The sequence below is a fragment of the Pyrenophora tritici-repentis genome, chromosome 9, assembly GCF_003171515.1.
Source record: "Pyrenophora tritici-repentis strain M4 chromosome 9, whole genome shotgun sequence".
In the NCBI taxonomy this organism is placed as follows: Eukaryota; Fungi; Ascomycota; class Dothideomycetes; order Pleosporales; family Pleosporaceae; genus Pyrenophora; species Pyrenophora tritici-repentis.
This window is the reverse complement of record NC_089398.1, coordinates 2,105,076-2,132,055: the sequence shown is the minus strand read 5'-3', so window position 1 is coordinate 2,132,055 and position 26,980 is coordinate 2,105,076. Positions and strand designations below refer to the sequence as shown.

Sequence of the window (26,980 nt, the reverse complement as noted above, 5' to 3'; positions counted from 1 at the left end):
CTTCGGCCGTTTTCCAGGCTGTGGGGAAGTAGCAGAGCTCAAGGCACTTCTGAAAGATAGAGCGGATGTAGGTCCTAACCTAAGCCCAGCAGGTCTTGAGAAGCCGGACGGTGATTCGATCGGTGCCTGGCGAGGTGCTGGACACCCCAATAGTGCTTCTCTCGACTTCTTCCATAGGGATGTGGGTGTCCCATGGCAGTGTACCCGCCGGTGTTTCGGTAGGCCATACTGGCTCCGGCAGGTCGTCCTCAGCGCTGAACCGGTCCAGGATTTCCACCCGCAGGGCTTCGGCTTTTTCTAGTGGGTCTGAGATGGTTTGGTTGTTCACGATAAGTGGGATGTCCTGCTGTCCTAGGGTAAGTTTATGCCAACCTAGCAGGCTATATAACTCCTCATCTGTAGTGATATTGTTAATCCGGTTCGCCCAGTACTCCTTCTTCGCTTTCCGCACGACGGCAAGGAACTCCCTGGTTTCGATTGGGACCGTCCCTGGTTCTGCTAAGTTCCTGGCAGCCCGGTGCCAGCTGTGGGCTTCTACGCAATCTTCTGTCCACTATGGTGCTGAGTGACCTTTTGCCCTGTCTGGTGTGCCAGCGCCCTTGAGCGCGGCCCATAGGGTTCTTTCTAAGCTAGCAATAGATGACTCAATGTCTGCTTTCGTGTTGATAGGGCTGATTGGGTGTGCTTGGAGGTGAAGTTCAACTAGAGCGTTAAACTGGTGCAGGCGTCTTGTTGGCACCCTGTAGTGGAATTGGTCTAGAGGTTGGCGCCCTCTAGCGGGGATTGTGGTGAGTAAGGTAAAGTGGTTAGAGCCACAGTGTAGGTCCTCTGCTACTTCAGTTGTGGCAAAGGGGATATTCGAGAAGGTAAGGTCTATGCATACTTGTCAACGAGCGAGCCGGCTCGCTCAGCTCGCTCGGCTTGGACGTTTTGACCAAGCCGAATGAGCTGAGCGCGCAATGCGCGCTTGCAAGCCGAGCGAGCTTAGGGATAGGCGCTCGCTCAGTCAGCTTGCTTAGCTTGGTTAGATGGGGCGGTTGGAAACTTGGGGCTGAAGGACTTGGTGGAGGGGCAATCTCACGATGATTTTTAGGTGTAGTGCGTAAGTTCGAAACCTAGTTATAACATAAAATACACTCTTTTTTGCTATATTTCTAGCAAATAAGCTACTAAATTTCCGGCTAACCGCCTGGCAACAATATTCTCCTTTTGCGACACTTCACTTACTACTTATCACCCACCACACTCATCTATACTCCATCAACGCGTCTCTATTTGCAGCTACTATCTACCTCGCCGTTGCTATAATGCCAGCAAAAAGAACACGCGTTAATGCTCCAGAAATCGCGGCAACTTTATCAACAACTTTATTGAGCCTGCAGGGCTTACGGAGAACGAGGAAGATGAATATGAGGCTTGGAAACGCAGCGAACCGATCGCTGGCGAGGGCGTCGACCCTATAAAATACTGGGTAGAACTCCGCGATCGCCACCCTAGCCTTAGCAAATTTGCTATCGACATGCTATCAATCCCAGGCTCAAGCTGTGAGTGTGAGCGCTTATTCAGCGAGCTGGGTGACCTCCTCGAGCCCCGTCGGCGCAGCATTTCTCCGCAACTTCTAGCAGCAATACAGTGCGATCGACGATGGATAAGAGCTGGATTTGGCAGTGGTGAGGTGCCTGTAAAGGGGGTTATCAGCGATGAGGAGATGGACGCGAAATACGGTGTACATAAGTGGGATATTAGCTGAGAAACTCAACACCAAGGTTTCTATATAACTTTCCTAATCGGGACTGAGCCCATCAAGCCGAGCGAGCTGACAGCCCTGTTTCAGCCAATCCGAGCGAGCCGAGCGAGCTGCTGGCCTCCGCTCAATTGGCTGAGCAAGCCAATTGGCTGAGCTCGCTCAGCTTGCTCATTGACATCTGTGGCAATTGGTCTCATTGATCTGGGTGAGGACTTATCCTTCTTCCCGACTTTGGGTATCATGGCCACTTCTACCGTCTTCCAGGCGGCTGGGTAGTGGCCTTGTTCCATGCACGCCCGGTAGATGCCTAGCACTAGGTGTCTAATGTGTTCCCAGCATGCCTTTAGGAGTCGGACGGTCACCTGATCGGGTCCTGGGGAGGTGCTAGATACTCCAATCACGTAGCGTTCAGTCTCCTCCATCGATATGTATGTGTCCCATGGTAGTGGCGTGGTTTGCGGGTCGTTGTCAAGAGGCGGTGGTTCTAGGAGGTCGTCCTCCGCCGAAAAACGGTCGAGGATTGCCTCTCTAAGTGCCTCAGCTTTCTCGAGTGGTGCTGTGATTGTCCTACCTTCGATTACAAGTGGGGTGTCCCGTTGGTCGAATGATAGTTTATGCCAGCCTACTAGCTTGTATAGATCTTTGTCGTTATTACAGCCGTCTATGCGCTGCTGCCAGTACGTTCTCTTGGCTTTTCGTACCGTAGCTAGGAACGCACGGGTGGCTTCTGAGGGGGATTGGCCATAGTCCGACTTTTCCTGGATATGCCGCTTATACGCCACTCTACAGTCCTCTGTCCACCATGGGGCGGAGTGGCCTTTTTCTCTATTTGGTGTTCCCGCCGCGTGCATTGCATCTCCTATAGCTTGGGTGATTCTAGCTATGCTTGCGTCGATTACGTCCGCTGGGGCGCTATTGCTAATTGGCTGTACGCCTACTGTGTAGAGTTGAACTAGCCCGGCAAACCTATCTATGTTTCTCTCGTGGACCCGGTAGTGATGCTGTTCTAGCACCGCTCTCCCTCGGCTTGGAAGGACAGTCACTAGGGTGAAATGGTCTGACCCTGTATACATATCTTCGCGGACTGTCGTTCTAGCGAAATGTGAGCTTTGGTGGAGGAGCTGGAGGCTCTTCTTGAACTTGAGCACCAGCGCGAGCAGCCCTAACGCGTTTTTGACGCTTGCTGCTTGCTGAGAATACTTGTGAGGCTTTTCTCTTTCCCTTTTGGGATAATTGTAGAGCTTTAGCAGCATCTCTCTCCTCCTTCTGGCGCGCGCGTTCAGCTGCTTTCTCAGCTCGCTCAAGCTCCCTCATCTCCTTGAGTGTCTGCCTCTCCACACGCCTCTCCTCGAGCTCAACTTGACGCTGCAGTCGAGCCTCCTCGCGCTGCTTCTTGGCCCGTGCTTTTTGGAGTTTCTCCTCCATCTCATCTCGCTCCCGTACTGCTTCTCTAGCTCGAGCCTCACGCAGCTTGCGAGGAGACCAGTGGACCGCGCCACCGTGATACTCCTGGCGCTGTTGAAGGTCAAGAGCTTTGCCCTTCTTCTTATGCTTCTTTTTATGTTGAAGAGCCTCCTTTAAGCCCTCGTTCTCATGCTGTAAAAGCTCATACTGCACAGAGAGATGGTGAACGCTCGAGCGCAGCTTTCTTGCCTCATACTGATGGCTATCATTGACAGCAGCTCGTACTAACCGATCGAGCTTTCTCCAGTCATGATCAGAGAGCCCTGACGATGAGCTTCTCTCAGCTTCTGGCGTGCTGGCAAATCTACGAAGGATAACGTTGGCATCCATCGGCCAGATCCCAGTGGCTTCGAAGGCCTTCAATATGAGGCTCTCTGTGAAGGAGGATATCCAGGCGCTCCAGAAGAGCGGGAAGAAGTCCCCTTTCTTGATTGGAATGAGGCCTTGAGCCTTATGAAGATGGTTGGTGAGCTCGTTGGAGTAGGCTTGAGAGAGTGGCTTAAACAGCACTACATCAAGCGGCTGGAGCGTGTGAGTTGAATGGGGGGGAAGGATTATAAGGATGATCCTGTGGCGATCACAGTAGTCGATAAACTCCATCGTGACATGAGATCCATGGCCATCAAGGATGAGCAATCGCCATCTCCCTGATCGCTGCTTTGTATAGCGATCAAACACCTGCTCCAGCCAAGCTAGGCCTACGTCATTGTTTGACCAGCCTGTTGGAGATGATGAGACAAAGACCTCATGTTCTCCTGCCTTGATATCCTCCACCCAACTCGATCGTATGGCTCCATTTGCAGCTGCGTAGATAAGGCTTGGAGGCAGCGAGCTCCCATCGGCGCAGCAGCAGGCCAGGATTGTCAGAAACTCGCGTGATCCATCCTGGAGAGATGCTCGAACCTCCTTCTTCTCCCATTGACGCCTGCTAAATATCCTCTTGCTTCTGCCTATTAAGCCAATTAAGAAGCCCTTCTCATCCATATTGTATATATCTCGAGCCTCAAGGTGGTATTCGGTGATCTTTCGGTGCAGTAGCTCGAAGTAGAGTCTATACTTTGACTCAGAATCAGCTAGGTGGCGCGTACGATCCATGGCGCTGGTCCACTTTGAGATGAGATGGATCTTGTGTCTGTTGATGAAGCGAGTAACCCAGCTCTCGCTGAGCTGCTGATGGGCTACTTCTGATGAGAAATTCCTGATCATCTCTCTTGTAGGAGGAAGGCCTCTCTCTGTGAGCGTTTTTATATATCTCACAAGCTCTAGCTCTTGTTGTGGATTGAGTACTAGCTTCTGGAGTGTACGGGCTTGTTGTGGTGCTTGAGAGCCCTGGTGTCTTCGGCTAAGTGTTGATCGATCAACGTTGTACTTAGCTGCAATTTTTGTATACGAGGTTTGTTCTCCTAGCTCTCGCGATTCAAATGCTGCAATTGCAGCTTGGATTGGGTCCATATTGGTAGAGTTATGACGCGTTGAAGTTAGTGTTGATTTCACAATTTGGTGTTCGGCGGGGCGTCTCGCGAATCCGGGCGTCTCGCGCACGGGCACGTTACCGTAGTAAGCGCGTCTGTAGATACGAGCAACCCATAATTTTCCCTCTATTTGTCCCCTAACGCCGCCATGACGCACCCTAAGCGTACGACTAAACTTACTGAAAAGGTCAGGCAAGCCCAGCTTGACTTTGCAACGCCAGAAATTCGTCCAACAAAGCGCGCGCGGGTAGCTGCACCAACAACGCCTGCGCTAACGCGTCTGTCCTCCCCACGCGCGCTGCTTGCTGCTAGCCAGCAAGGGAGTCAATCGCTATCTAAGGATGACGCGTTCGATCTTGAGCTGCGTGAATCGCAGCTAGAGGAGGCTATTGTTGCACCTACCGCCGCCTCGCGCGCTCCTACAGTTGCTTCAGCTAATGAAAACAGCACAGTAGGGCAGGCGCTGGCGGCAGGATTTGACACGCGATTTGCTGACAACTTCGATGATATCATCTGGCTAAGGCTGCCTGGTTACAGGGCACCGCTTGTGCCGCAGAAGCATAAGAAAAGCTGGATCTATGCGTACGGTTATCGCATCAACTCTACTGCCCCTCAGCTCAGCAGCAAGGTCTATTTTGTGTGCAAAATCTGCCATCTTCGGTATCACAAAGCCTGCAGCGGCATCTACGACACTACTACCTCGCCGTCGACGGCAGCGCGTCACCTTAACACCACCCACCAGATCTACAACCCTGAAAAACCTGCGGCTCTAGCAGTAAGTACAACAGAACACACCCTACGCTCATACTACAAGGCAGGCGGCAAGGTGCCTCAGGATGTACACAACGCCCTCACTGGCTTTGACGTACAGCTGTTTCGCTTTAAGGCAGTCACTTGGCTTGTCGAAGGCAACCACTCACTATCTGAGTTTGAGCGCCCGGAGTTTCGAGCTATGTTGGAGGCAGCCAACCCAGAGGCAGTAACTGCGCTATGGACAAGCCACAGCAGTGTCTCGAGGTACGTTATGCGTCTCTACAACTACCTGCAACCCCGTGTTGCTGTTGAGCTGTCTAACGCGCTGAGTAAGATACACATAAGCTTTGACGGGTGGACAATGCAAGGAGGCAAGCGAGGCTTCTTAGGCGTTGTTGCGCACTTTGTGAGCTCATCAGGCGGGCTTACAGATCTGCCTATTGCGCTTCCTCAGCTTACAGGTGCCCATACAGGCGTAAGGATAGCTGAGGTTGTTGACCAAACGTTGCGGCAGTTTGGTGTTGATAGCGCCAAGTTAGGTTACTTTGTACTTGACAACGCGGCTAACAACGACACCGCTATTGCTGTGGTTGCAGAGATTTATGACTTCTTGCCAGTCCACCGCCGCCTCCGCTGCGGTCCCCATACACTCAACCTTATTGGGCAGACGCTCCTTTGGGGTAACAATCAGCAGGCGTATGACAATGCGCCTGAGGAGCTCAGCGACGAGGTGAGGTTTATGAGAGAGTGGCGTAAAGATGGTCCCCTCGGCGTGCTGCTTGACGTTATCAACTACATCAAAACACCACAGCAGCATGAGCTTTTTATCAATTTCCAACACCGCGCAAACGCTGACTTGTCCGCCAAAGATCGTAAGATTCTTGAGGTCGTTAAGCCTGTTGTTACGCGCTGGAACTCATACTTTAGCTGCTTTGAGCGCGCAGTTACGCTGCAGTCTGCAGTTAACGCTTACTGTAAACTCCATGTTACCAACACCGCCAACGCGGACGCCTACGCCGCTGCGAGCGGCAACAAAGAGCCTGACGCGCAGCGTTGGATGCGCTCAGGTGGTCTTACTGCGGCTGATTGGCAGACTGTCAACGAGTATCTCGCGATGCTACGACCGCTGAAGTTGGCAACAAAGCGCCTTGAAGGTCGCGGTACCTACAAGCGATTTGGCTCACTTGCTGACACAGTTGTCAACAATCAATTCAATCCGAAGCTCAAACCCAGCCACTAACCCTACAAGGTAAGAGTTAAACCTATATAAGCAGTTGCTAGCCCTAAATAGGAAGTCAATCAATTCAATCTGAGATCACTAAGCCCCACTTAATTGATTGTTGACAAGTCTGCTTGCTGAGGTGATCCCTGTCTTCCAGAGATGCCAACAATCAAATCAATCAAGCTTCAGGCCCTATACTTGCTTTGATTGACGTTTTCTTGGTGTTGAGCTTGCTTTGATGGGCTTGATAGCACAGTCCGCAACAATCAATTAAGTGGGTCCTAGAAGGTTCAGATTGGATTGATTGATTACCGCTTTAAGCCTAGTAGTTACCTATAGGAGTTTAAGCCCTACCTAGATAGGTAAGTGGGTCTAGGAGAGTGACCGGATTGAATTGATTGTTGCGGAGTCTACTTGATAGGTCGATCAGTGAGGCTTGATTGGTGAGCTTGATGGGCTTGATCGCTAGGTAGCCTTAGGAAGCTCCGAAGAGTGAAAAAGGCGGTTTCTGGAGCCAAAAAAAGGCAAAACGAGAAGTTAGTATAGAGTTTCGAACACAAAGCAAAAAAGGCCGCAACTATCTGCTCTAGAGAGAGGTCCTTCTAGGAGCGCGTTTGAGGGAGAATAGCAGTGTTGCGTAGTATATAACCTGAAGTCTTATTGCGCGCGAGTAATCAAGAAAAGATAAGATTGTATCGCTATCGCCGTTGAAACCCAGCTACTCGGGAGTCTCTACGTTGAGCAGAGTGCTCACAAGCTATCCTCATCGTTCACTAGCAGTATATGCCCCCAACAGCAGTATACAGCAGGGACAGTAACCTCTCTAAGGCCTTTGGATAGGATATATCGAAGCTTAAGACTCATTAATCGACGCGGAGGCAGGCGGTATTATTCAGTGGATGGGCGTTGTAAGGTAGGCGAGACGTCTATTTTAAGAAGTAGTCAGCTACGCTCTGCTAGGTATATTGAAGCTGTAAGAAGCAGCTATCCTGATGACCCTAGAGGTCGTAGACGAGGATGGAGATGGGCTGTACTTACCGGAATCGCTAGGTTGCTCCCACGCTGTGAGGTTGTACAACTGCTCAAGGTCGTGATCTGAGAGTTGGCTTGTAGCTGACGTCGGCAGCTTTATGCCAGCGGCATTCCAAGCCCGTACACATTGAAGCGCGGCGAGTAGTTGTGACCCAATCTTGCGCCGTCGCGGAGCAAGTAGATCTCCTAGTTCACTAAACATGCGCTCGCACTCGCAACTGCTCGCTGGAATACTCAACACGTCAATCGCAAAGCGTGAGAGGTCGGGATACTTAGACTGAAGCTGTACCCAGTACTTGATAGGGTTGCCGTCAACGTTAGGGCTGTTGTGCTGCTTACTCGTCCACTTTGGCTCCAATTTGCGCCACCTGTCGTACTCATCTGTGAGCTCATCATCGTCCTCGCTATCGCTTATGATGTACGAGATAGCCTCGTCAATAGCGCCGTTATCACGCTCTTTTGAGGGCTTTGTTGGAGGAGTAGAGGTCGTATACTCTGCCCAAAGAGCACGAAAGTCAGCCATACAGGCGACGAGCCACTCAGGCTTATCACGCCACGCCTTCTCGCAATAGCGTCGATAGTACGGGTGAAGAGCGCAGGCCGCAAAGTACGCGGGTGAGTCGTCGAGTTTACTGTAGTAGTCGTTGAGCTTCTCCCACGCTGCGCGAAAGTTGATAGAGATGTGATCTTCAGGCGCCTCGCGCTGCTCAAAATCAACCCTCTCGTACTGCCGGAGACGCTGCTCAAAGCGCCCCATAAGGAACTCAAACACTGGTATAACCTCGTATATCGCACCGAAACGGCCACATTTGCCTCTGCCTTCAAGGCGCTTTGTAGCATCTTTCAGCGGCTTCAGCACCTCAATATACTCAGTTATAACAGCCCAATCAGCAGCTGTGAGGCCCTTAGATCTCATCCAAGCAGGCGCCTGGGGCTTCTTGTTGTTCTTCGTTCGGGCGTGTGAGTCGGCAACGCGCTGCTGTTCCACGTAGAAACAAACGTAGGAGTTGAACGCGGGTTGTAGTAATACAGCTCTCTCAAACGCTGAACAAAAGGAGTTCCAGCGCGTAACGCAAGGCTTTACAGGCTCGAGTATTTGGAATTTAGCGTCGTCGTCGGCCGGTAAGTCCTGCCTCGCGAGGCGCTGAAAGTTCGCGAACATGTCGTACTGTTGTGGCGTTTTGATGTAGCTAATAACGTCTATAAGCGTGCCTAATGGGCCCTGCTTACGCCACTCGTTGAGGTATTTCTCTTCCTCCTGTACAGCGTTAGAAAGCTTCATTGAAAAGAACAGGTAGACTTACAGCCAAGTTCTCGTCGTTGTTAAAGGCGTCCTTGTTTGAGCCAAATATAATCGACTGGCCAACTAAGTTGATTGTATGAGCGCTACAACGTAGCCGGCGATGCTTAGACTTAAAGCCAAACTTCGCTCCAAGGGTCGCGATAGCAGTGTCGTTATTGAACGCGTTGTCGAGCATAAAGTAGCCAACGTTCTGCGCAGTTATATTAAACTTCTGCAGAGTTTCAGCGACACAATCAGCTATCCTGTCGCCAGTATGGGCACCTGAGAGCTGCGGCAGGTCAATAGCAACGTCCCTAAGGTCGCCCTCAGCCGTGGCAAAGTGAGCGACAATACCGAAGAAGCCACGCTTGCCACCTTTAACGGTCCACCCATCAAAGCTTATATGTATCTTGCTCGCCGCGCAACGCAGCTCATCGACGACCTGAGGCTGCATGAAGTTGTACAGCCTCATCACAAACTGCGCAACGCTTGTGCGACTACTCCAGAGCGCCTGCTCAGCTTCAGGATTCGCGAAATGTATCATCCTGCGGAAAGCTGGATCTTCGAACTGGCAGAGGGCGAGGTTGTTGTCAACAAGCCAGCTAACAGCTGCTATTCGAAAGGACTGTACGTCGAAGTTTCCTATCTCGTTCGCAACCCTTTGGCTAACGCCGAAGCCGCCCTTCAGCATCATTTCTAGCGATTTCTGGCCTCCAAGAAGCTGCTGAGGCGGTTGCTCGCCAGCGTTTGTTATTCCATGATCCCTATTTAGGTGCCTCGCAGCAGTACTAGTTGCCTCCGTCGTCTCCGCAAAGCCAGCAGTCGCTGCTTTACGCTTGTGACAGATGTGGCACAGCCAGAATATCCTGTTGGTATTACTGCGGAGAGTAAGCCGATAACCGTAGTTGTATACCCAGCTTTTCTTCTGCTTCTGTGTCCGAAGAGGCTTCATATACCGTGGCAGGCGACTCCAGTTAATGCCATCAAAGTTATCGGCCATACGCGGGTCGAAGTCAGGCTCTGGCTCGCCTTCATCTACCGCTTCAGACGCCGCTGCAGCTACCTCAGAGGCTTCAACAGGCGCGACAATCGCATCTTCGGGTATAGAGTCGCGCAACTGCATCTCGAAATCAACGCCTTGGCTCGCGGCCAGTATAGCTCGACGCGGCGACGTTGGCGGAGTCTCGCGCTGTGTATCCTCGTCGATAACGAAAGGGTGAGATGGCTGCGAAGCTTCGATAGTTATAGGCTGTGATTTACTGCCTTTCTGGCGTTTTGAGCGACCAGCGGCGGCAACAGGAGCGGCAGCAGGGCGTTTACGAGGATGCCTAGGGTCTGGCATAATAGCAACGGGTAGCACTAGGAATAGAACATGTAGAGAATTGTGTTAATCATTGTGCTACGGGAACTAAGATCTATATCTCCGCCGGCTAACGTTGTGGGCGCTATGCCCTGTACGTACTAGCCTTTAAGTGAGAGAAGATGGGATGGAACCTAGGTTATACCAAAATCTACGACTTCACGTTCTACGATATAGCCAGGATCAAGCCTATCAAGCTCACCAATCAAGCCTGCTTGATGGGCTTGATTTGCTTGTACTTTTGAGCAGTCTGGGCTTGATTTGGCTTGATTGTATTCACTCAATCAAATCAATCAAGCCCATCAAGCAGGCTTGATTGTTGGCATCTCTGCTTTCGAGACGCCGGCTTACCATCAGCACTCATTATGCTAGAAGAAGCAAAGCTGAGATTCGCTCTGCATCTGCAAGTAGTCGATAAGAACCACCTACTTACAGCCAGGATCAAGATCTCGGTGATACCGAAGGGCAGGGGAGCTGGAGGTTTGCAGAAGCTACACTCCAAAGTCCAGCGACTTGGGTTGATTCTTCCTACCATTCCCAGACACACCCTCATAGCGCCGCACTACTCTCTAGGGTGCCGCACTGACCCAACAAACGGTATAGCCAAGGCTGAGGCCGCCAAATTATTTACGAAGTGGTGGGACACCCTTACCAACCAGGACGTCACCATCTTCTCTGATGGATCAGAACAGCGCACTGACGGCGAACGCTTTGTCACCTACGGCTACGCGATATACTAGGCCCAGACTCAGATTGCCATAGGGAGGGGATCGCTTAATCCCCAATCCCATGTATTCGATGCCGAAGCAGTGGGTGCTTGGAGAGGTCTCCAGCACGCTATCAGACTAGCCCCCCATAGCCACCGCAGGCTATGGATGTGTATTGACTCAACGTCAGTTATCTGGGGTATACGGGGCAACGCCCCCACATCGTCGCAATGGGCATTCCTTGAGTGCCAGGCAGCAATGGCAGTCTTCAACATACAAGTACGCTGGTCGCCAGGCCACACCAGGATTATTGGGAATGAGGCAGCAGACCGCCTTGCCGATGCCGAAGCAAAAGCACCCAGCCAGCCTTACGGCATGGCCGCGGAACCGACAGCATCTAGGGTGCGTTCAATCGCTAAGTCCTTGCTCAACGCTGCCAGGCAGCGCTGGTGGGACCAAACTCGGACCTAAATGTCGGCCTGGTACCGGCAATGGGAACTACCCTACCAAACCACAAAGACACCAATCGAACTGACGCTTCCGCGCCCTGTTCTCGCGCATCTGCTGGCCATCCGGTCACGACATGGGGACTTTGCATGGTACCACATCAAATTCAGACACGACACAGCAGAATTGAATTGTTCTTGCGGGCGACTTAAAACACCTAAGCACATGCTCTTCTGCAGAAAAACAAGACGCTCTTTTAGCAGATGGCCGCTCCGACCATCCAGCCCCCCAAGCAATATGAAAGAGGCCGTCAGGTACCTTAAGGCTCTACTTACTGAGCCTGAACACTTCGAGTCACTTTTGGAGCTCACCAAGTACTTCACAACAATCTGCCGGCGATAATTTTAGTTTCGGCATTACAAAACACATTACTAGGCGGCCTTTAGCCGCTTATGTCTATGTCATCAGTCCCTCGCTCATTTACCACCTCTACACCTCCTCCCCCAGCTTCAACGCTAACGCCCTAGGCCTACTAGCCCTAGAACAAGAGCTCTGCTTCATTGCTCAACACATCTACAGCCCCACAGCCCGGAACCTAGATAGAGTCTTTTCAACTAGCGGAAATTACCCTACCAGACTGCACACACTGCCAACACCCAAAGAATAGGAGCACCTGAGTACCATACAGGGCGCTACCCGTCTTTCATGCCCCTGGGAGGCTTTCATAGGACGTTAAACAATACATACATACATACATACACAATACCACCTCAGTTCAATCCTTCAATTCTTCCAGCACTCACAATCCCCCACAGATAGGGATGGGGGCACGTGACCTACAGAGCGCCGAGTTGGTGCCGTGACAGTTGGGGTGTTGGGGTGAGCATTACGCGCACATCCTCGTTAGGTCTAGAAACTCGTAATTTTTCTTCTCAACATCTATGTTGCTAGCCTCTAATACCTATACACACGCTCTTTCTTTGACAATACAGTATAAAGTCTGCTTCGCGAAGAATAATGTCTTCCACATGTATCCCTCTCCATGCTTACTATCTGCCACCACTTGAAAATCAAACTTTTTTACGATCTGCGGGATGACTTTGTACATCTCTAACAAGCTGATGTTCTTACCAATACATGTCCGCGATCCAGCACCAAATGTAAGGAAGTTCCGGTCCATCACTGCACGCTTCTCAGCGTCCTGCACTAACCAACGCTCCGGTCTGAATTTAGAAGCATCTGGACCAAAAATCTCTTTATTGTTATGGATAACCCATGGGTTGACGCCGACTTCAGTACCAGCAGGAAAATAACGCCCTGCAAGATTTGCACCGCCGATGCCGATAATACGTGTCAAGGGTGCGCCAACCGCAGGATGCATGCGAAGTGTTTCCTGAATTACTGCACGAAGATAGGGTAGCTTTTGAGACTCCTTGAACGTAATTGGGTCCGATGCTGCGCCTCTGTTTACAGCATCGTCGAGTTCTTCCCGTAACTTAGCGAGTACGTCTGGATGCATGGATAGGTAGGCGATGGTGGCGGTCAACGAGATGGCCGTCGTATCTGAGCCTGCTCCAATATTGCTTCCGCAAGCGTTTATTGTGTCGAGTCGAGTAGCTTTGCCATTTTTTTCAAGCGGCAGCAGCTTGTCAAGGAAGTCCTGGCGATCTTTTGGAGATATAGTCTGCCCCGAGACACGGTTCTGAATCTGTAAAAGGATGAAATCCATGACCTTCATGAAGGGCGACTTTATACCCAGATATTCGGCCGCCTTGCATAAGGCCCAGTGCACCTCAGGAATAAGCCCAACTTTGGCGCCGTAATCGAGCCCTTCGTCAATAGCAGTAATGAGACCTGCCTTGTCGCCATCTTCTTCCATAAATCCAAACCTCGAACCTAAGGTGATCTCTCCAATCACATCAAATGCATAGTATTGCATTAAATGTCGTACATTAAGTTGTTTTCCACTGCCCGAGTATTCTTTTAGTCTTCTAAGTAAAATACTGTTGCATGCGTTTACGAACGGCTCATACGAGAGCAAATTGTTGTTTGAATACAATTGACTGATTGGGCGTCTAATGTTGGCATGGATCTGAACATTAACTTCGCTAAACAAATTGCCCTGGGACGGATCTCCAAATGGAGTGTAGTAATTCGACTTGTCTAGGGCGTTGTGATAGCCTAGAAGGACCCTAGAAGCTCCAGTGTCGTTGACGCTGTATCGATTCGGCGCAAGTCTAACAACAGGTCCTACACACGTAAGTAAATATCAATTTAAGACTTAGGCACAAAACATACCGTATTCCTCATGTAGGGCTATATTATAGGTTGCAAAATCGTGTTTACGCACCGCACGTAATTCCCAGAGACGCGTGAAACGTGCGAGAAACGGACCAGGCACGCTGCGAAGCGGTGTCATCAACGCTCTAATGATAGGACTAATCACTAGATAGATGACAAGTAAAACTAGAGCACCTGTGTATAGCTGACTGTTCGACATTTTGGTTCTTAATAGCAGTGGCCAGGAAAAAGTAGAAAGAAGCAGAGATAGCGCTCTAAAGAGCTCTGTGCAGAACAGTGTAAATCTAGTAAAACCTTTATTTATACGGGCTAGTCAGAATTCCGTTCCTTTACTTTTCGTCCGCTGATTCTCTTCCCGCACGGAAGCCGCGCAACGTCTCCACTTGTTTTCAACTCTAGCAAAGAACAAGGCTTTAATTATGGGCCGACGTATGCCGACGTATCCAAAGTCGGCGTTCCTATAAAGCCGACTTGCCGTTAGCACCACCGAGCTGGCCGGCGTAACGTCGATCCAAGCGTGCCGGGACGCACGGTGTAACAGGACACTTTCTCTTCCGGACTCTTAGATTGCCCCAAGCGTTCTCAAATAACGTCGGAGACGGGTGAGCTGTTCAGACGGGTGAGCTGGTCACTCTGCCAAGACCCCACCAAAACTTCAATTATCCTATTATGCCACAACGTAATGTGGTGGAGCAAGTGGGAATGAACGGACCCGAAGGGTGTCGAGACGCGGTGAGAGCCTTCACTAGTATTCACGGTGAATCAGGCTTCCCGTGCTCTGATTGGCCAGGCACTGATTAGTCAGCTGCTCCATGCGCGCACCATAGATATTCTCCCTTCTCCCGTAGCTCCAATACAACAAGTTCACGCACGTTTTCTCCACCTTCATCAGAGATGGTGTTCGGCGGGGCGTCTCGCGAATCCGGGCGTCTCGCGCACGGGCACGTTATACTACCGAGGCGCCCGGCGTAACCATCCACCCGGCGTGACCATCCACCCGAACACCAAAATCGACAGCACAACATGAAGCTATTGAGCCACGTGCGATAGCTATAATCGCGATATTTTTTTAGAGTTGAGTTCTATAGGCCTTAATTAATATATATAGCTATCTATATTTTGCTGGGAACTTGATTGCTAGACTCCGCAACAATCAATTCAATCCGGTCACTCTCCTAGACCCACTTACCTATCTAGGTAGGGCTTAAACTCCTATAGGTAACTACTAGGCTTAAAGCGGTAATCAATCAATCCAATCTGAACCTTCTAGGACCCACTTAATTGATTGTTGCGGACTGTGCTCCACGAACTCTTGGCAGGCCTCTGCCTTCCTTGTACTCATTCCCACCTTCAAGTTCAATAATCTTTTGAACATGGATAGGAATTCTCTCTATCCATGCCTGAATCTGTGACTGTGGGAGATCACTCCAGGCCTGCTCCCATGCTTTTGTGGCCTCTCCTCTACTCTTTGGAGCTCCTTTCTTGGTAGTTCTTCTCTTTAACCATGGCCAGGCTGGCTCAATAGCGTTGAGATCAGGTGAGTTACCACACCAGAAGAGCTTCTCCACACTCTCTCGTTGATAGATAATATTCTGGGCCTGGTGAGCATGAGAGGGAGCCTTATCTTCTTGAACAAGAGTACCTGGCCTCTCTCTCATACACTCCTTAGCAAAGGGGATAAGCTTCGGGAGAAGAACCTCAGTCTGATACCGCCACCAATCAATGCCACCTTTATCATTACCACGAGTGAGCTTCCCATTCTCCTTAGTCCATCTCCATTGAGGAGCTCTACCAGGCTTATTCCTTAAGCCTATCCTCTTCATGCCTATAGTAAGCTCCCACTCCTCTCTCATAATAGGCTCTAGGATCTTATTCATCTCTTCAATCTTAAGAGCTGCTTCTCTCTTCTCTTGGGCTGTCTCTGGCCTCCATACATGAAAGGGACCTTTGTAATTATACGTGAAGCAGCCCCAGAACATAAACTCAGAGTATCCCTTCCACCTCTCTCGTATCACAGATCTTGTAAGAGCCTCATCTGCCTTTCTCCACACCCGATACCCACCACGGCGGTGGTTCAGTACGACAGAGGTCTCATCTGACCAGATAACGTTCTTCCAGTCCTCAAGAGTCCAGTGCTGACGAGCGAGACACCAGGTAAGTCTATCTTGTCTCATCTTCTTCGTCAACCCAGGCTTCCTCGTCGGCTTCGTCTTCTTGTATCCTGCTGCCTTGAGGACTCTCCACACCGTGGTAGGAGAGACGTCGTAACCGTAGAGACTAAGATCACCAGCTATGTCAGCACAGCTCTTCTCTCGTCCATAACGGTCACGGCGTACTTTGTCAACAGTAGGTTCATGGATAGCCTCTTGTTTACGTGGGCGGCCTGAGCGAGGAGCATCTTCAAGGTGTTCAGGAAGAACCTTTAGGGTTGGTCCATTTGGCTCAAAGCCTCGAAGGCAGGCTCGGCTGAAGATAGCGTCGATAGTGCGTGGGGAAATACCCAGGATCTCGCTGATCTGGCTCGTTGATTTGCCCACAAAGCGGGACTTTAAAGTAACAATTATAGCACGTGTGAATGAGTCTGTGTGAGAACGAGGAGCCATTACTAGTATAACTAACCTTTGAGAAACACCAAAGAAAGCGAAGATACTGCTATCTTCAGCTTCAAAAACTCTGACTGTGCCAAGAAATATCGGGCCGATAGATCTACCGCGCTAGCAATAACTTTTGAAAGGCACCTCCGTATGTCTTTGTCCGTTCTGGAGGCCCTGATATGGTCTTCATCCTTCTGCCTTCCATATCTTGTGCTGTGCCCTCTTGTCAGGTTCGTAACACACCTGGCGTCTGTGCTGTTTGCAATGAGGCTTTAGCCAAAAAACGTCTACATGGCTTCAGCCCTTTACATTATTTCAGCGAGCACCACAGTCCGCAACAATCAATTAAGTGGGTCCTAGAAGGTTCAGATTGGATTGATTGATTACCGCTTTAAGCCTAGTAGTTACCTATAGGAGTTTAAGCCCTACCTAGATAGGTAAGTGGGTCTAGGAGAGTGACCGGATTGAATTGATTGTTGCGGAGTCTAGCGAGCACTGTCTGGTGGGCAAGTGCGCTCACCTGAGAACAAAAGAGCAACAAGAATATAGTATTGGAACAAGGTCCCTCTAGTAGTATGACTACCATGAATAACCGAGTGGGAGGAGGGACAAGGCGGGGTGGCTGCAACGTATTGTATTGACTATCGTGTTGAGTGTCGCAGACTCACGCTGTTGTGGTTGGTGCTATTGCCCACCGGGCAGTGCCTGCCACACCAGCATATCATGTGACTCCCAAGCACCTTCTACCCTGGACTGGACTCAGATATTCTCAACATATAGCAATATAATCGTTGATCTACAGCCCCCGACCCGACACTGCTCACGTAGTTACAAGATTAACAAAAGTTCTTTTCTGTGAGTCTGATTATTTCTTAATGGACAAAATACCCAAACTGTCGGATCGTGAGTATCAGTAGAGACGTCGGTCGCTTGACACTTCGGCCCAACTTCGGCCCAACTTGCGCTGAGCTTAGGTATACCTTCGTAGCACCTATGTTCGTAGAAAACCAATACCAATACCAGTCACCAGAAGAACCTCGTTGTTGTTATTCAATCCGTACGATCGTACAAGGCCTACCAACACATTTAGCTCTATATCCTCCACACCCCAGCCACCACCACCACCATCGTCTCCTTCCCTCCAAAAACCCATATCCTCAAACATGGTGTGAAATCTTCCCAACCCCTCCACTCCCACTCCCACTCCCACTCCCACTCCAAACACCACTCTACATACTAGCCCTCCCCCGACTCTCAAACGGCAACGCCAGCACCAACACGCCAGCCACGACAAACAACCCCCCACTCGCATACACCGGCACACTAGTCCGCAAATCCGCAAACATGGCCACAATCGGCGCCATGATACCAAACACGCGATTCGCACTCGCCGTAACCGCATTCCCCGTACCGCGATCTTTGGTCGCAAAGATCTCGGGCGTATACGCGTACAGCACCGCATACATGATATTCGACATGAAGTTGAAGGCGCAGTTCCATCCAAGCAGCGCGTTGGATGACGTTGCCGTAGTGGAAGCCAAGAGGAAAACACCCGTTAGAATGGTAGACAGGGATAACGTGCCTTTGCGGCCGAGAAGCCTTGTTTCTACCAAGAGGCCGCCGAGCAGACACCCCGGGACGCCGAGGACGGCGATGATGAGGCTGTTGCGGTAGGTGATGTATGTGGAACCGTCGCCGTAGTTTAGGCCGCGCGTGGCTTGGATATAGGGCAGGAAGGCGTTGTAGAGGGGGTAGCCGAGACCAATCAAGGCCCAGATTGTGGTGATGAGCGTTGTAGATAAGGCAAGTTTGGGCGTAGCGAAGAGGGCTTTGATGTGCGACATGTCTACTTTTTCTAGATTGCGTCTGATGGCTGCTGTGGCGGGATTGCGGGTGCGAGTAGTGGAGGTGGTGCCCGGGCGGGCGACAAGGTCGCAAGTTTGTAGGTCAGAGAGGGTTAAAGGGGTGGTTTTTCCGTTGCGCCGCGCGACTTCATGCACGATTCGGGTGGCTTCTTTGTCGTTGGCTTTGCCCATGAGAAATTTCGGTGACTCGAAGATTGTGAAGAGGAGGAAGCGGGCGATGAACATTAGGAGAGCGACGCCGCCCATGACCTAAACTTGCGTTGATTAACAAGTCCATCTAATGTTTGGAAGGTTGGAACTGACAAGCATAAACCATCTCCACCCCATGTTCTTCTCCTTTGTACAGTTGTCGTCACTCTGCTGACACGTCATATTGCCCAGCAGCGGCCAAGCAACCAGAGTAGCAAAGACCTGAGCAAACGACCAATAAATCGACAGTACCGTCAAAAGATACTGATGCGACCCTGGCAGAAACTCCAAGAAAACTAAACACACACACACATGTACGTCAGCAATCATCCCTCTCACTCCCCCCTCCCTCACAAACCACCCCCCCAAAACCAGAACTCACATACTCGCACTATCCACCGGTAAATTCCCCCCCACCCCAACCGACCAAAGTGCCGCAAACACCCCAATAGCGCCAAACCCAGGACTCCCCGCGGCCGCCAACCCAAACACAGCCGTAATCCCAATGGTGAGATTAAACGCCCACCGTCTGCCAAACACGTCGCAGCCGAAACCCCAAAACACGGCGCCAACAAGCAAACCAATGTTTTGGGAGAGGGACAACAAAGGCGGCCGGTTTGGGTGGAATTCGTTGGTGATGGGTGTGAAGATTAGAGAGGTGACGATTGGCCAGAGGTTATCCATTGCCCAGCCGAAGCCGATGACTATGAAGAGCTGGGGGGGTTGTTAGTCTTTTTTTGGGAGAAGGGGGGAAGATGGGGGAAATGGGGGGAAGGGAAGGAGACGTCTTACTTACCTGCCATTGATACCTCCCCATACCAATATCCTGAATCGCCTTATTCAGCACCTTCGCCTTGGCTTCGTACACAGGATCCAGCGATCCATCTTCCAAGACGCTGACAGGAACTTCTCCCTCTCCCTCTCTCAACACCGCCTCCGCAGCCGGACTTTTGTTCCCATAAACATCTTGCTCCATCTTGCTGGACGCTGTGCCGGTCATTTTTACTCTTTACCTAGATAGATGCGAAAAAGTCGTTCATCGGTCAGAGAAGCAGTTCACGCGTAAAGTGAACAAACACTGGCAGTGCAGACAACGCAAGGGTTAGTGAGGGTGGGTTCGTTGGGGTGCAAGTTAAACTACGTAGCTAATATCGCGCTATTCCTTGTACCAAAGTTCACGCTTACCGCTTGCGCAATCAGCCTCTCCGCTCGCGCAATGCATGCGGTGCGAGTGGGTGAGGGAGGACCCTGGGCGGGGCAGGTTCATGTGGGGGTAATATCGAGCCAGTGACGTAGTCTGTACGATACATAGTTGAGGGTGTCCTGCTGCATGTGATAAGGTGCACCCGCGTTAGGCAAGATCAGCACAAGTTGTTGTAGTGTGTTTAGCAACCGGAGCTACTATGCGCTAGTATCATGTGCAGCCGTGTTGGGAATGCAATATTCGTGGACAGTTTACGTTGGCAGAGTTTGGTAGGATTATTCGTTTATACCAAGAATGTATCTCGCTAAGCTTTCGTGTACATGATGTTGGCGTAAGCATGAGCAACGCACAGTCAACAGACCCGCCTACTTCCACAGCTTGCTCAAACTGGTAGCCTTGTCATCATGCTTGTTCAGCACCTTGGCTGTCGCCAGATCAAAGTCCTCCTGCGTTACGTGCACTCTCCTCTCTCTGAGAGCGTACATTCCAGCTTCTGTGCATACACCCTTCAGCTCAGCACCCGAGCAGCCGTTCATCTTCTCCGCAATCTTGGTCAGATTGATGCCACGAGTCAGGTTCATACTCCTGGAGTGAATGCGGAGAATGTCGGCACGCGCCTCAACGGTTGGCGGTGGGAACTCAATCTTTCGGTCGATACGTCCGGGTCGTAATAGAGCGGGATCTAGAATATCCAGTCGGTTGGTGGCCATGATGATCTTGATGTTCTTGGTAGGCTCAAAACCATCCAGCTGGTTGAGCAGTTCCAACATGGTCCTCTGCACCTCGGAATCACCGCCCGAGCTTCCTTCAACACGACTTGACCCGATGCTGTCAATTTCGTCCATGAAGATAATGCTAGGGGCGTGCTCTCGTGCCATGACGAACAGTTCTCGAACCATGCGACTACCTTCACCAATGTACTTTTGTACCAGTTCGCTACCAGACACTCGGATGAACTTGCAGTCGGCGTGATGCGCGACGGCACGGGCAAGCAGCGTCTTTCCTGTTCCTGGTGGTCCATACAGCAAGACACCCTTGGGCTGCGCGATTCCGAGCGATTCGAACAATTCGGGATGTTGCAGACCCAGCTCGATGACCTCTTTGATTTCCTTGATCTGCTGGTCCAGACCTCCAATCATGTCGTATGTGCTGTCTGGCACCTTCTCGACCATCATGAGCGAGACGAGCGGGTCAACGGATGATGGAAGCAGCTTCTCGAGCTTGTACGAATCACTGAGGAGGGTGACACGTTTGCCGGGCGTGAGCTTGCTAATGTCGACACTGTCTGCGACATCGACGACTACGCCTGATTAGCAATGGCGATGGAATGTACCAATGATACTCACCGTATTTGCCTTCGGGATGCACCTTGACAAGGACCTTCTTGGTGCCCATGACCTTCACCACCTCACCAACATAAGACCCCGGCTGCTGGAGAAGGCCGAGCTCCTCCCGTAGTAACCGTACGCGCGAGTTGTAGTCATTGCGCTGGGCTTCAAGACGCCGTAGTTTTGCCTGGCCCTGTATGATCTCGAGCTTCATTGCCTCGATCTTGTTGTGAAAGAAGGTATCGAGCGCCATGGCTGTGGCGGGCGCCGGTGGGCGGTGGACGGTGGACGGTGGACGGTGGACGGGCTGGTGTAGAGATTGGCACCACAAAGGTCGCGATAATGACGGTCAGGTGATTGTCGATGGAGAGAGTGAAGGGCTAGACTCTAAGTGGGATGGTGATGGACGTTGACGGTTGTTGTTGTTGCACCCAGGCAATGACACCAAGACCGAGACCATCGTCACTGGAAGCTTCCGAAGCTGTGATGCGGATCAATGGTTTCGCCGGCGCCGTGCGGCTAGTGCTAGCGCCTGCGCCTCAGATCCGGTCAGCCACTTAGCCCCACCGTGGTCGCGCCTTCCCCGTTCTCACGGTGGACCGTGGGTAAACCTTCCGCATAGCACAGCCACTGGAGGGCGATAGCGATGCAGGGGACAGAGTTGATGACGTTCAGCACTCCGGTCACCAGGTTTCAATAGCAACTTTAAAAGTCATGGCCTGCTGTCATGCGTGCCGCCCAATACTTTGTGCAGCGCTTGCAGCGGTCTTATCAGGCTGGAGTGAGGCAGGGTCCGCAAAAATGCCCGGGAGCTTGCGGCGTCAGAGATGCTGGATGGCTTGGTAGCCCGCCATCGGGAATCTAACCGGTCATCTGCTGATGTTTCCCACACACACCTCACCAGAGGGGCACGACAACATATTGTGATGCCGAATTCCCCGTGTCTCAGACCTGTAAACCCACGGCGGCAGAGGAGTGACTCGTGCAGATAGATACCCAACTTGCGCTGTGACCAGCCATCGCAATCGTTCCCCAACCAGGGTCAAGCTATCTTACAGATAAACCTTGTTTTGTCCAACCTGCATCGCACTGCACTGCGACAACCATGGAGGATCGCACGCCCCCCGAAGGCAGGCCCAAGCCATCGCCAGGCACCTCTCGTCGAAGCAGCCCTCATGCCACCGCTCGCAGTCGCACCGGCAGCGACACGCCAGCACAGAGCGCGTCAGGCCCAGAGTCGGCGCGCAGACGACCACAAGCTGCTATGCAGCCGTCTGGCTATGGTAGGGATCGCGCAAGCTCTTACAAAACAAACTAACGTGAACGCAGGTTCCATTACTCAAGGTATCGAGCGCCGTCAGCAACAGCAACAGCAGCAGCAGCAGCAGCAATCCATGGCGAACCCGACCCCGTCAGAGAGCTCGGCCAAGGCGAAGAAGCCTCCCATGACCCGCCGTGCAACATCGTCCAAATTCCCCCAAAAGGGTCAGGAGTTCAGTGTGGACGATGCGGAAGAGGAGGTCGAGCTCGACCAAGCCCAGCAGGACCAGCAGAAGAAACCACGACCGAATCTGCGCACCAAACCCTCGACAGTTCGGCGCAGACCTGCTGTCCCGCCCGCCACCCTCACCACCATAGACTCCAACGAGGACGACGTCGTCCAGGAGAATGCAGGACCACCAAGCGCCCCGGATGTTGACGCGACGCCTGGCTCATCTAGCGAAGAGACGGTGCAAGCTGAAGACGACAGTGGAGGCGGCGACGACGACGATGATCTGAGCGACGCCGAGAGCTTCACACTACGTGATCGTCAGGACGCCATCAACGTCACACATCCCTTTGGTATCAGAATCTGGAAGCCCGCCCTCTACAAAAAGGGTCGCTCCGTCCAGCGCAACGCGGAAGAAGACATCCACTCGTCCCCGGGTCTCTACGTCAGCAAATGGCTCCTTCTCTTCAACATCGCTTGGACCCTCATCTTTGGTTGGTGGCTGGCGGCTGTCGCGGCTGCTGGAGGTCTGCTTTGCGCCCTCCTAATCTTCAGCGAGAGCTGCAAGGAGTACTCGCACCTCCTTTTCCACCTCGCCGGATATCTGTTCTATCCCTTTGGTAAGTACGTGAAACTCTTGCAGGATGAGGCCTACATAGAAGAAGACGAGGGCGAGGGTCGCAGCATCAGCGAGTACGAGCAGTGGCAGAGCGGCGACATCGAGGAGGGTCGCCTCTTCTTCGGCCCCACCACTGGCACCAGCTCCCTCGTTGGTCGTAGGCGCAACAGCGTCGATTCTACTGGCGACGAGACGACAAGCCTACTCGGCAGAGATGGGCGCGCCAACTTGAACCACGCCGACACCGCAAACACCAAAAGAAGACTCTTTGGTCGCGGCAAGTGGAACCTTGGTCGTGTTGTCTTCTTCATCTTCTTCTACGGCATCCTCATGCCCTCGCTGTTCTTTGTCTCGACCCTTTGCTGGTTCTTGGTCTTTACAATTCCCATGGGTAAGACTACACTACTGCTGTTAGACCATCTACGCCGTCATCCCTTGGCACTCTCTTTCCATTCTGACAATGGCAACGTGCGTCGCCCCGGGGAGTCGTCTTCCATACTTCTCTGTACCTACCGCGCAGTCGGTATCAAATATTGGAAGTATACTATTGACGGAACCAACATCTTCCTCATTAACCTGCTCGGCCTCGTGGCCTTTACAATCTTCGACTACTTTGTTTTGGCAGAGGCCATGGAGCTCAAGATCTGGTTGACGGATCAGTTCCTGCTCTTCACACTTGCCCTATTGTCCATCATCCCGCTGGCATACTTCATCGGCCAAGCCGTTGCTTCCATCTCTGCCCAGTCATCCATGGGCGTTGGCGCAACCATCAATGCCTTCTTCTCCACCGTAGTCGAAGTGTTCCTCTACTGTGTAGCCCTCAAACAGGGCAAGGCACAGCTTGTCGAAGGAAGCATCATCGGAAGTATCTTTGCGGGTATTCTGTTTCTGCCAGGCTTGTCCATGTGCTTTGGTGCTTTGAAGCGTAAGACTCAACGTTTCAATGTACGTTCGGCCGGTGTCACGTCAACCATGCTTCTTTTCGCCGTCATTGGCGCCTTTGGCCCCACCCTGTTCTACCAGATCTATGGCAGCGTAAGAAAATACCGCATCCTAATTGTACTAGCTCCACTAACAAACCAAGCATGAACTAAACTGCCGCCAATGCGTCTCCTCTCATAGCGGTGCCCCGGAAAGGGACTGCCGCAGATGCTACTACTCGCAAACCCCCGCACTGAACGACCGTTTTTACAACGAAGCAGTCAAGCCCTACACTTGGTTCGCGGCTGCGTTGCTCTTCTTCTCCTACATCATCGGTCTTTTGTTTACTCTCCGAACCCATGCCGCGACCATTTGGACTGAGCCGGACGCTCAAGAGAAGAAGCTTCTGGAGATGAGCGCAAGCAGTCTCAGCCAAAGCGGCCATCTTGAATACCCTCCTCACTCCTCGTTCATTAGGCAGAATACCGGACAGTCGACATCTCGCGCACACATACGTGATAGCCAGCTGTACAGACGCATGGTCAACCAAACCTTGCATGAAGTCGGTCTTTCTACTGAGCATCACACATCGGACGATAGATCACAAGGCTCAAAGACTGACAACCATACGGTTCACATGGTACCGCCCAAAGACAGCGACGCACACTCACATCACTCCTTCCATGTCGAAGGCCTAACCGACGATGCTGCGCAGTCTCTAGCACGCCAAATTACGGAAATCGCCGCAACCACGACGGCTCTGGCTACACGCGACGTTACTCGGGCTCCCCGCAAAGCTGCTCAGCTTGCTCATGCATCGACCAAAGATCGTCCCGTCCAGACACGAACAAACACCGAGGTTCCACCCGAGGAGGTCGACACGGCACCCGGACATACTTCTGGGGGACACGATGCACCCAACTGGAGCCGACAAAAGAGTGCAGCCATCTTGTTAACAGCCACTCTGGCCTATGCAGTCATCGCCGAGATTCTCGTCAACACCGTCGACGCCGTTCTCGAGGGTTCCGACATTGACGAGAAGTTCCTGGGTATCACTTTATTCGCCCTCGTCCCCAACACGACGGAATTCCTCAACGCCATCTCCTTCGCCATGAACGGCAACATTGCACTCTCCATGGAAATCGGTTCTGCCTACGCGCTGCAAGTCTGTCTCCTGCAGATCCCCGCCCTCGTCTTCTACTCCGCCATCCACACGGGCTATATCCCCGCCCGCGAAGTCGCAAACCAAACTTTTACCCTCATTTTCCCCCAGTGGGATATGATCACCGTTATCCTCTGCGTTTTTCTCCTCTCGTACATGTACGGTGAGGGGAAGAGTAACTACTTTAAAGGATCTATCCTTATCCTTTCGTACCTGGTGGTTATTGCTGGATTCTACCTCTCTGGCTTCACCGACTTTGAGAGAATGGGTGTGGATCCGGCGGATACGTTGGCGCTTGGTGAACAGGTGCAATCCATGACTTTTAAGACAAAGGGTAGGAGTGGGGTTGCTTACTGAGAAGAAGAAGATGAAAATTGGAATGTGTGAGTGGAGTGGAGTGAGTGGAATGTGTTTTAAAAAAAGACGGAATTGTATATGCGTGTGGGTGTGTGGGTGAAAAATATGTTTTGTGTGTGGCGTGGGATGGAGGCGTTTTTTTTGGCGTGCTTTGTGCGCAGCGCAGCGCAGGCGTTTGCTGTTTTTCTCGGAGTACAGGTGTGCCGCTCTTATTATATCAATTGCGATGGCGATTGGTGAGAATACGTACATGTGATATTTTTTGTAATGATTCAATCGTGAAAATGTGTGATATCTGGATTTGCTAAGTTGTGGCTGATTGTTAATGTGTTGTGTGTTGTAGAGAGTGAGGTTGCATGTATGTGTGATAGATTTGTATGCGTGTAGATGGGGATAACGGGGTATTATAACGGGGAGGACAGGGGGGTTGGGGGTTGGTAAGTGGGTAGAGGTGAAGGAGAGGTAGACTACTATTCCAGCTGCTTTATCATTAAATTGGATACTTAATAGTTATTATAAGGTATAGAATTACTTTTAAACTTACAGGTATTTTTTTCTAAAAAAAAGGACAAAACAAAGCCGATACGATCCTAACATGGGTATATGGGTATGCTAAGGGGACATTATAGATATAGATAAAGCTGTATCGAACTGTTTATTTTATTAATAGTAGTGGTTAATATAAACTACTGTTCTGGCTGCTGACTCTAACTCCAGCCTAAGTATTCCCTTCGCCTACAGATCTACTCCATCGCTAAAAATTTCCAAATCCTCTTAGATACACCAGTCCTGACCACTACGACGTCTCCCTTACCAACTCTACTTTTGTCGGTCCCCAAGGTTAATATAATGCAGCGGCCGTGGCCGTCTAAGGCAGACGGCAACATTGGAACTAGATGCGCGATACCCATTAGCACCAATCGTACATTCCTGAATTCGGGCGTCGTTGGAGAAGAATACTTACGACAGTGTAGCACTCCTCATCGCGTTTACAATAGCCAGATTGGATAACACGGTCCATAATTTACCGGCGGCCCATATTGTATGTCTGTCTCCTTGGCCCCGATCCAGCATTTGGGCGTACCCCACGAGCACTTGCGATGCGTGAACTGCTCTTCTACACATCTCCCGGCTAGGTATGCGGGGCGGCATTATCCTGTCTGTTCGGCTTCGCACACGCCGATGCCGACGACGGCAAGTAGGGAGAGGATGGCGTTTGAGGCTCGCATGGATTGGTTGGTGGGTTGGAGGGTAGTTAGAACATGTGATTTTCAAGGACGAAAACAAGGTGGACATATTATCAAAGGCGAGAACTTAATATATGTGTTATTCAAAAAGACGAGGTAGGACAAATTATAATAGAAGAGACATTAAGTATCAGCGGGATATCTAGCCTTTTTTGTACTCGCTCAAGTCTCCTTTTCCCCTCCCGCGCTTTCCTTGGTGAGAACAGTGTAAATCATTG

General features: G+C 51.4%; 13 protein-coding genes across 13 annotated transcripts; 5 read left to right on the top strand and 8 right to left on the bottom strand.

Moving 5' to 3' along the window:
• Positions 1-79: 79 nt before the first annotated feature.
• On the bottom strand, positions 80-614 carry PtrM4_151740 (uncharacterized protein; the record flags this gene model as incomplete). Its single annotated transcript, XM_066110124.1, has 2 exons — positions 80-489; positions 539-614. The coding sequence occupies 2 exons, from the start codon at positions 612-614 to the stop codon at positions 80-82; spliced, it is 486 nt and encodes a 161-aa protein (XP_065960107.1).
• Positions 615-1,082: 468 nt separating this feature from the next.
• PtrM4_151730 (Dimer-Tnp-hAT domain containing protein) lies at positions 1,083-1,750 on the top strand (the record flags this gene model as incomplete). The annotated part of the gene is made up of 2 exons (XM_066110123.1): positions 1,083-1,102; positions 1,342-1,750. The coding sequence occupies 2 exons, from the start codon at positions 1,083-1,085 to the stop codon at positions 1,748-1,750; spliced, it is 429 nt and encodes a 142-aa protein (XP_065960106.1).
• An 80-nt stretch (positions 1,751-1,830) lies between these two features.
• PtrM4_151720 (uncharacterized protein) lies at positions 1,831-2,598 on the bottom strand (the record flags this gene model as incomplete). Its single annotated transcript, XM_066110122.1, has 1 exon — positions 1,831-2,598. One exon carries the CDS (start codon positions 2,596-2,598, stop codon positions 1,831-1,833), a length of 768 nt encoding a protein of 255 aa, XP_065960105.1.
• A 241-nt stretch (positions 2,599-2,839) lies between these two features.
• PtrM4_151710 (uncharacterized protein) lies at positions 2,840-4,663 on the bottom strand (the record flags this gene model as incomplete). The annotated part of the gene is made up of 1 exon (XM_066110121.1): positions 2,840-4,663. The coding sequence occupies one exon, from the start codon at positions 4,661-4,663 to the stop codon at positions 2,840-2,842; it is 1,824 nt and encodes a 607-aa protein (XP_065960104.1).
• Positions 4,664-4,831: 168 nt separating this feature from the next.
• On the top strand, positions 4,832-6,676 carry PtrM4_151700 (uncharacterized protein; the record flags this gene model as incomplete). Its single annotated transcript, XM_066110120.1, has 1 exon — positions 4,832-6,676. One exon carries the CDS (start codon positions 4,832-4,834, stop codon positions 6,674-6,676), a length of 1,845 nt encoding a protein of 614 aa, XP_065960103.1.
• An 870-nt stretch (positions 6,677-7,546) lies between these two features.
• Positions 7,547-10,314, bottom strand: PtrM4_151690 (Dimer-Tnp-hAT domain containing protein; the record flags this gene model as incomplete). Its single annotated transcript, XM_066110119.1, has 3 exons — positions 7,547-7,584; positions 7,697-8,948; positions 8,995-10,314. The coding sequence occupies 3 exons, from the start codon at positions 10,312-10,314 to the stop codon at positions 7,547-7,549; spliced, it is 2,610 nt and encodes an 869-aa protein (XP_065960102.1).
• Positions 10,315-10,697: 383 nt separating this feature from the next.
• Positions 10,698-11,072, top strand: PtrM4_151680 (uncharacterized protein; the record flags this gene model as incomplete). The annotated part of the gene is made up of 1 exon (XM_066110118.1): positions 10,698-11,072. One exon carries the CDS (start codon positions 10,698-10,700, stop codon positions 11,070-11,072), a length of 375 nt encoding a protein of 124 aa, XP_065960101.1.
• Positions 11,073-11,297: 225 nt separating this feature from the next.
• On the top strand, positions 11,298-12,028 carry PtrM4_151670 (uncharacterized protein; the record flags this gene model as incomplete). The annotated part of the gene is made up of 2 exons (XM_066110117.1): positions 11,298-11,441; positions 12,023-12,028. The coding sequence occupies 2 exons, from the start codon at positions 11,298-11,300 to the stop codon at positions 12,026-12,028; spliced, it is 150 nt and encodes a 49-aa protein (XP_065960100.1).
• A 419-nt stretch (positions 12,029-12,447) lies between these two features.
• Positions 12,448-13,365, bottom strand: PtrM4_151660 (CypX, Cytochrome P450; the record flags this gene model as incomplete). Its single annotated transcript, XM_066110116.1, has 1 exon — positions 12,448-13,365. The coding sequence occupies one exon, from the start codon at positions 13,363-13,365 to the stop codon at positions 12,448-12,450; it is 918 nt and encodes a 305-aa protein (XP_065960099.1).
• A 1,699-nt stretch (positions 13,366-15,064) lies between these two features.
• Positions 15,065-16,185, bottom strand: PtrM4_151650 (uncharacterized protein; the record flags this gene model as incomplete). Its single annotated transcript, XM_066110115.1, has 2 exons — positions 15,065-16,064; positions 16,124-16,185. 2 exons carry the CDS (start codon positions 16,183-16,185, stop codon positions 15,065-15,067), a joined length of 1,062 nt encoding a protein of 353 aa, XP_065960098.1.
• Positions 16,186-17,610: 1,425 nt separating this feature from the next.
• Positions 17,611-19,435, bottom strand: PtrM4_151640 (ProP, Permease major facilitator superfamily; the record flags this gene model as incomplete). Its single annotated transcript, XM_001938427.2, has 4 exons — positions 17,611-18,495; positions 18,550-18,731; positions 18,822-19,149; positions 19,232-19,435. The coding sequence occupies 4 exons, from the start codon at positions 19,433-19,435 to the stop codon at positions 17,611-17,613; spliced, it is 1,599 nt and encodes a 532-aa protein (XP_001938462.2).
• Positions 19,436-20,004: 569 nt separating this feature from the next.
• On the bottom strand, positions 20,005-21,220 carry PtrM4_151630 (RPT1, ATP-dependent 26S proteasome regulatory subunit; the record flags this gene model as incomplete). Its single annotated transcript, XM_001938428.2, has 2 exons — positions 20,005-20,939; positions 20,986-21,220. 2 exons carry the CDS (start codon positions 21,218-21,220, stop codon positions 20,005-20,007), a joined length of 1,170 nt encoding a protein of 389 aa, XP_001938463.1.
• An 852-nt stretch (positions 21,221-22,072) lies between these two features.
• On the top strand, positions 22,073-25,515 carry PtrM4_151620 (ChaA, Ca2+-H+ antiporter; the record flags this gene model as incomplete). Its single annotated transcript, XM_066110114.1, has 5 exons — positions 22,073-22,250; positions 22,297-22,323; positions 22,384-22,901; positions 23,016-24,110; positions 24,160-25,515. The coding sequence occupies 5 exons, from the start codon at positions 22,073-22,075 to the stop codon at positions 25,513-25,515; spliced, it is 3,174 nt and encodes a 1,057-aa protein (XP_065960097.1).
• Between the last annotated feature and the right edge of the window lie 1,465 nt (positions 25,516-26,980).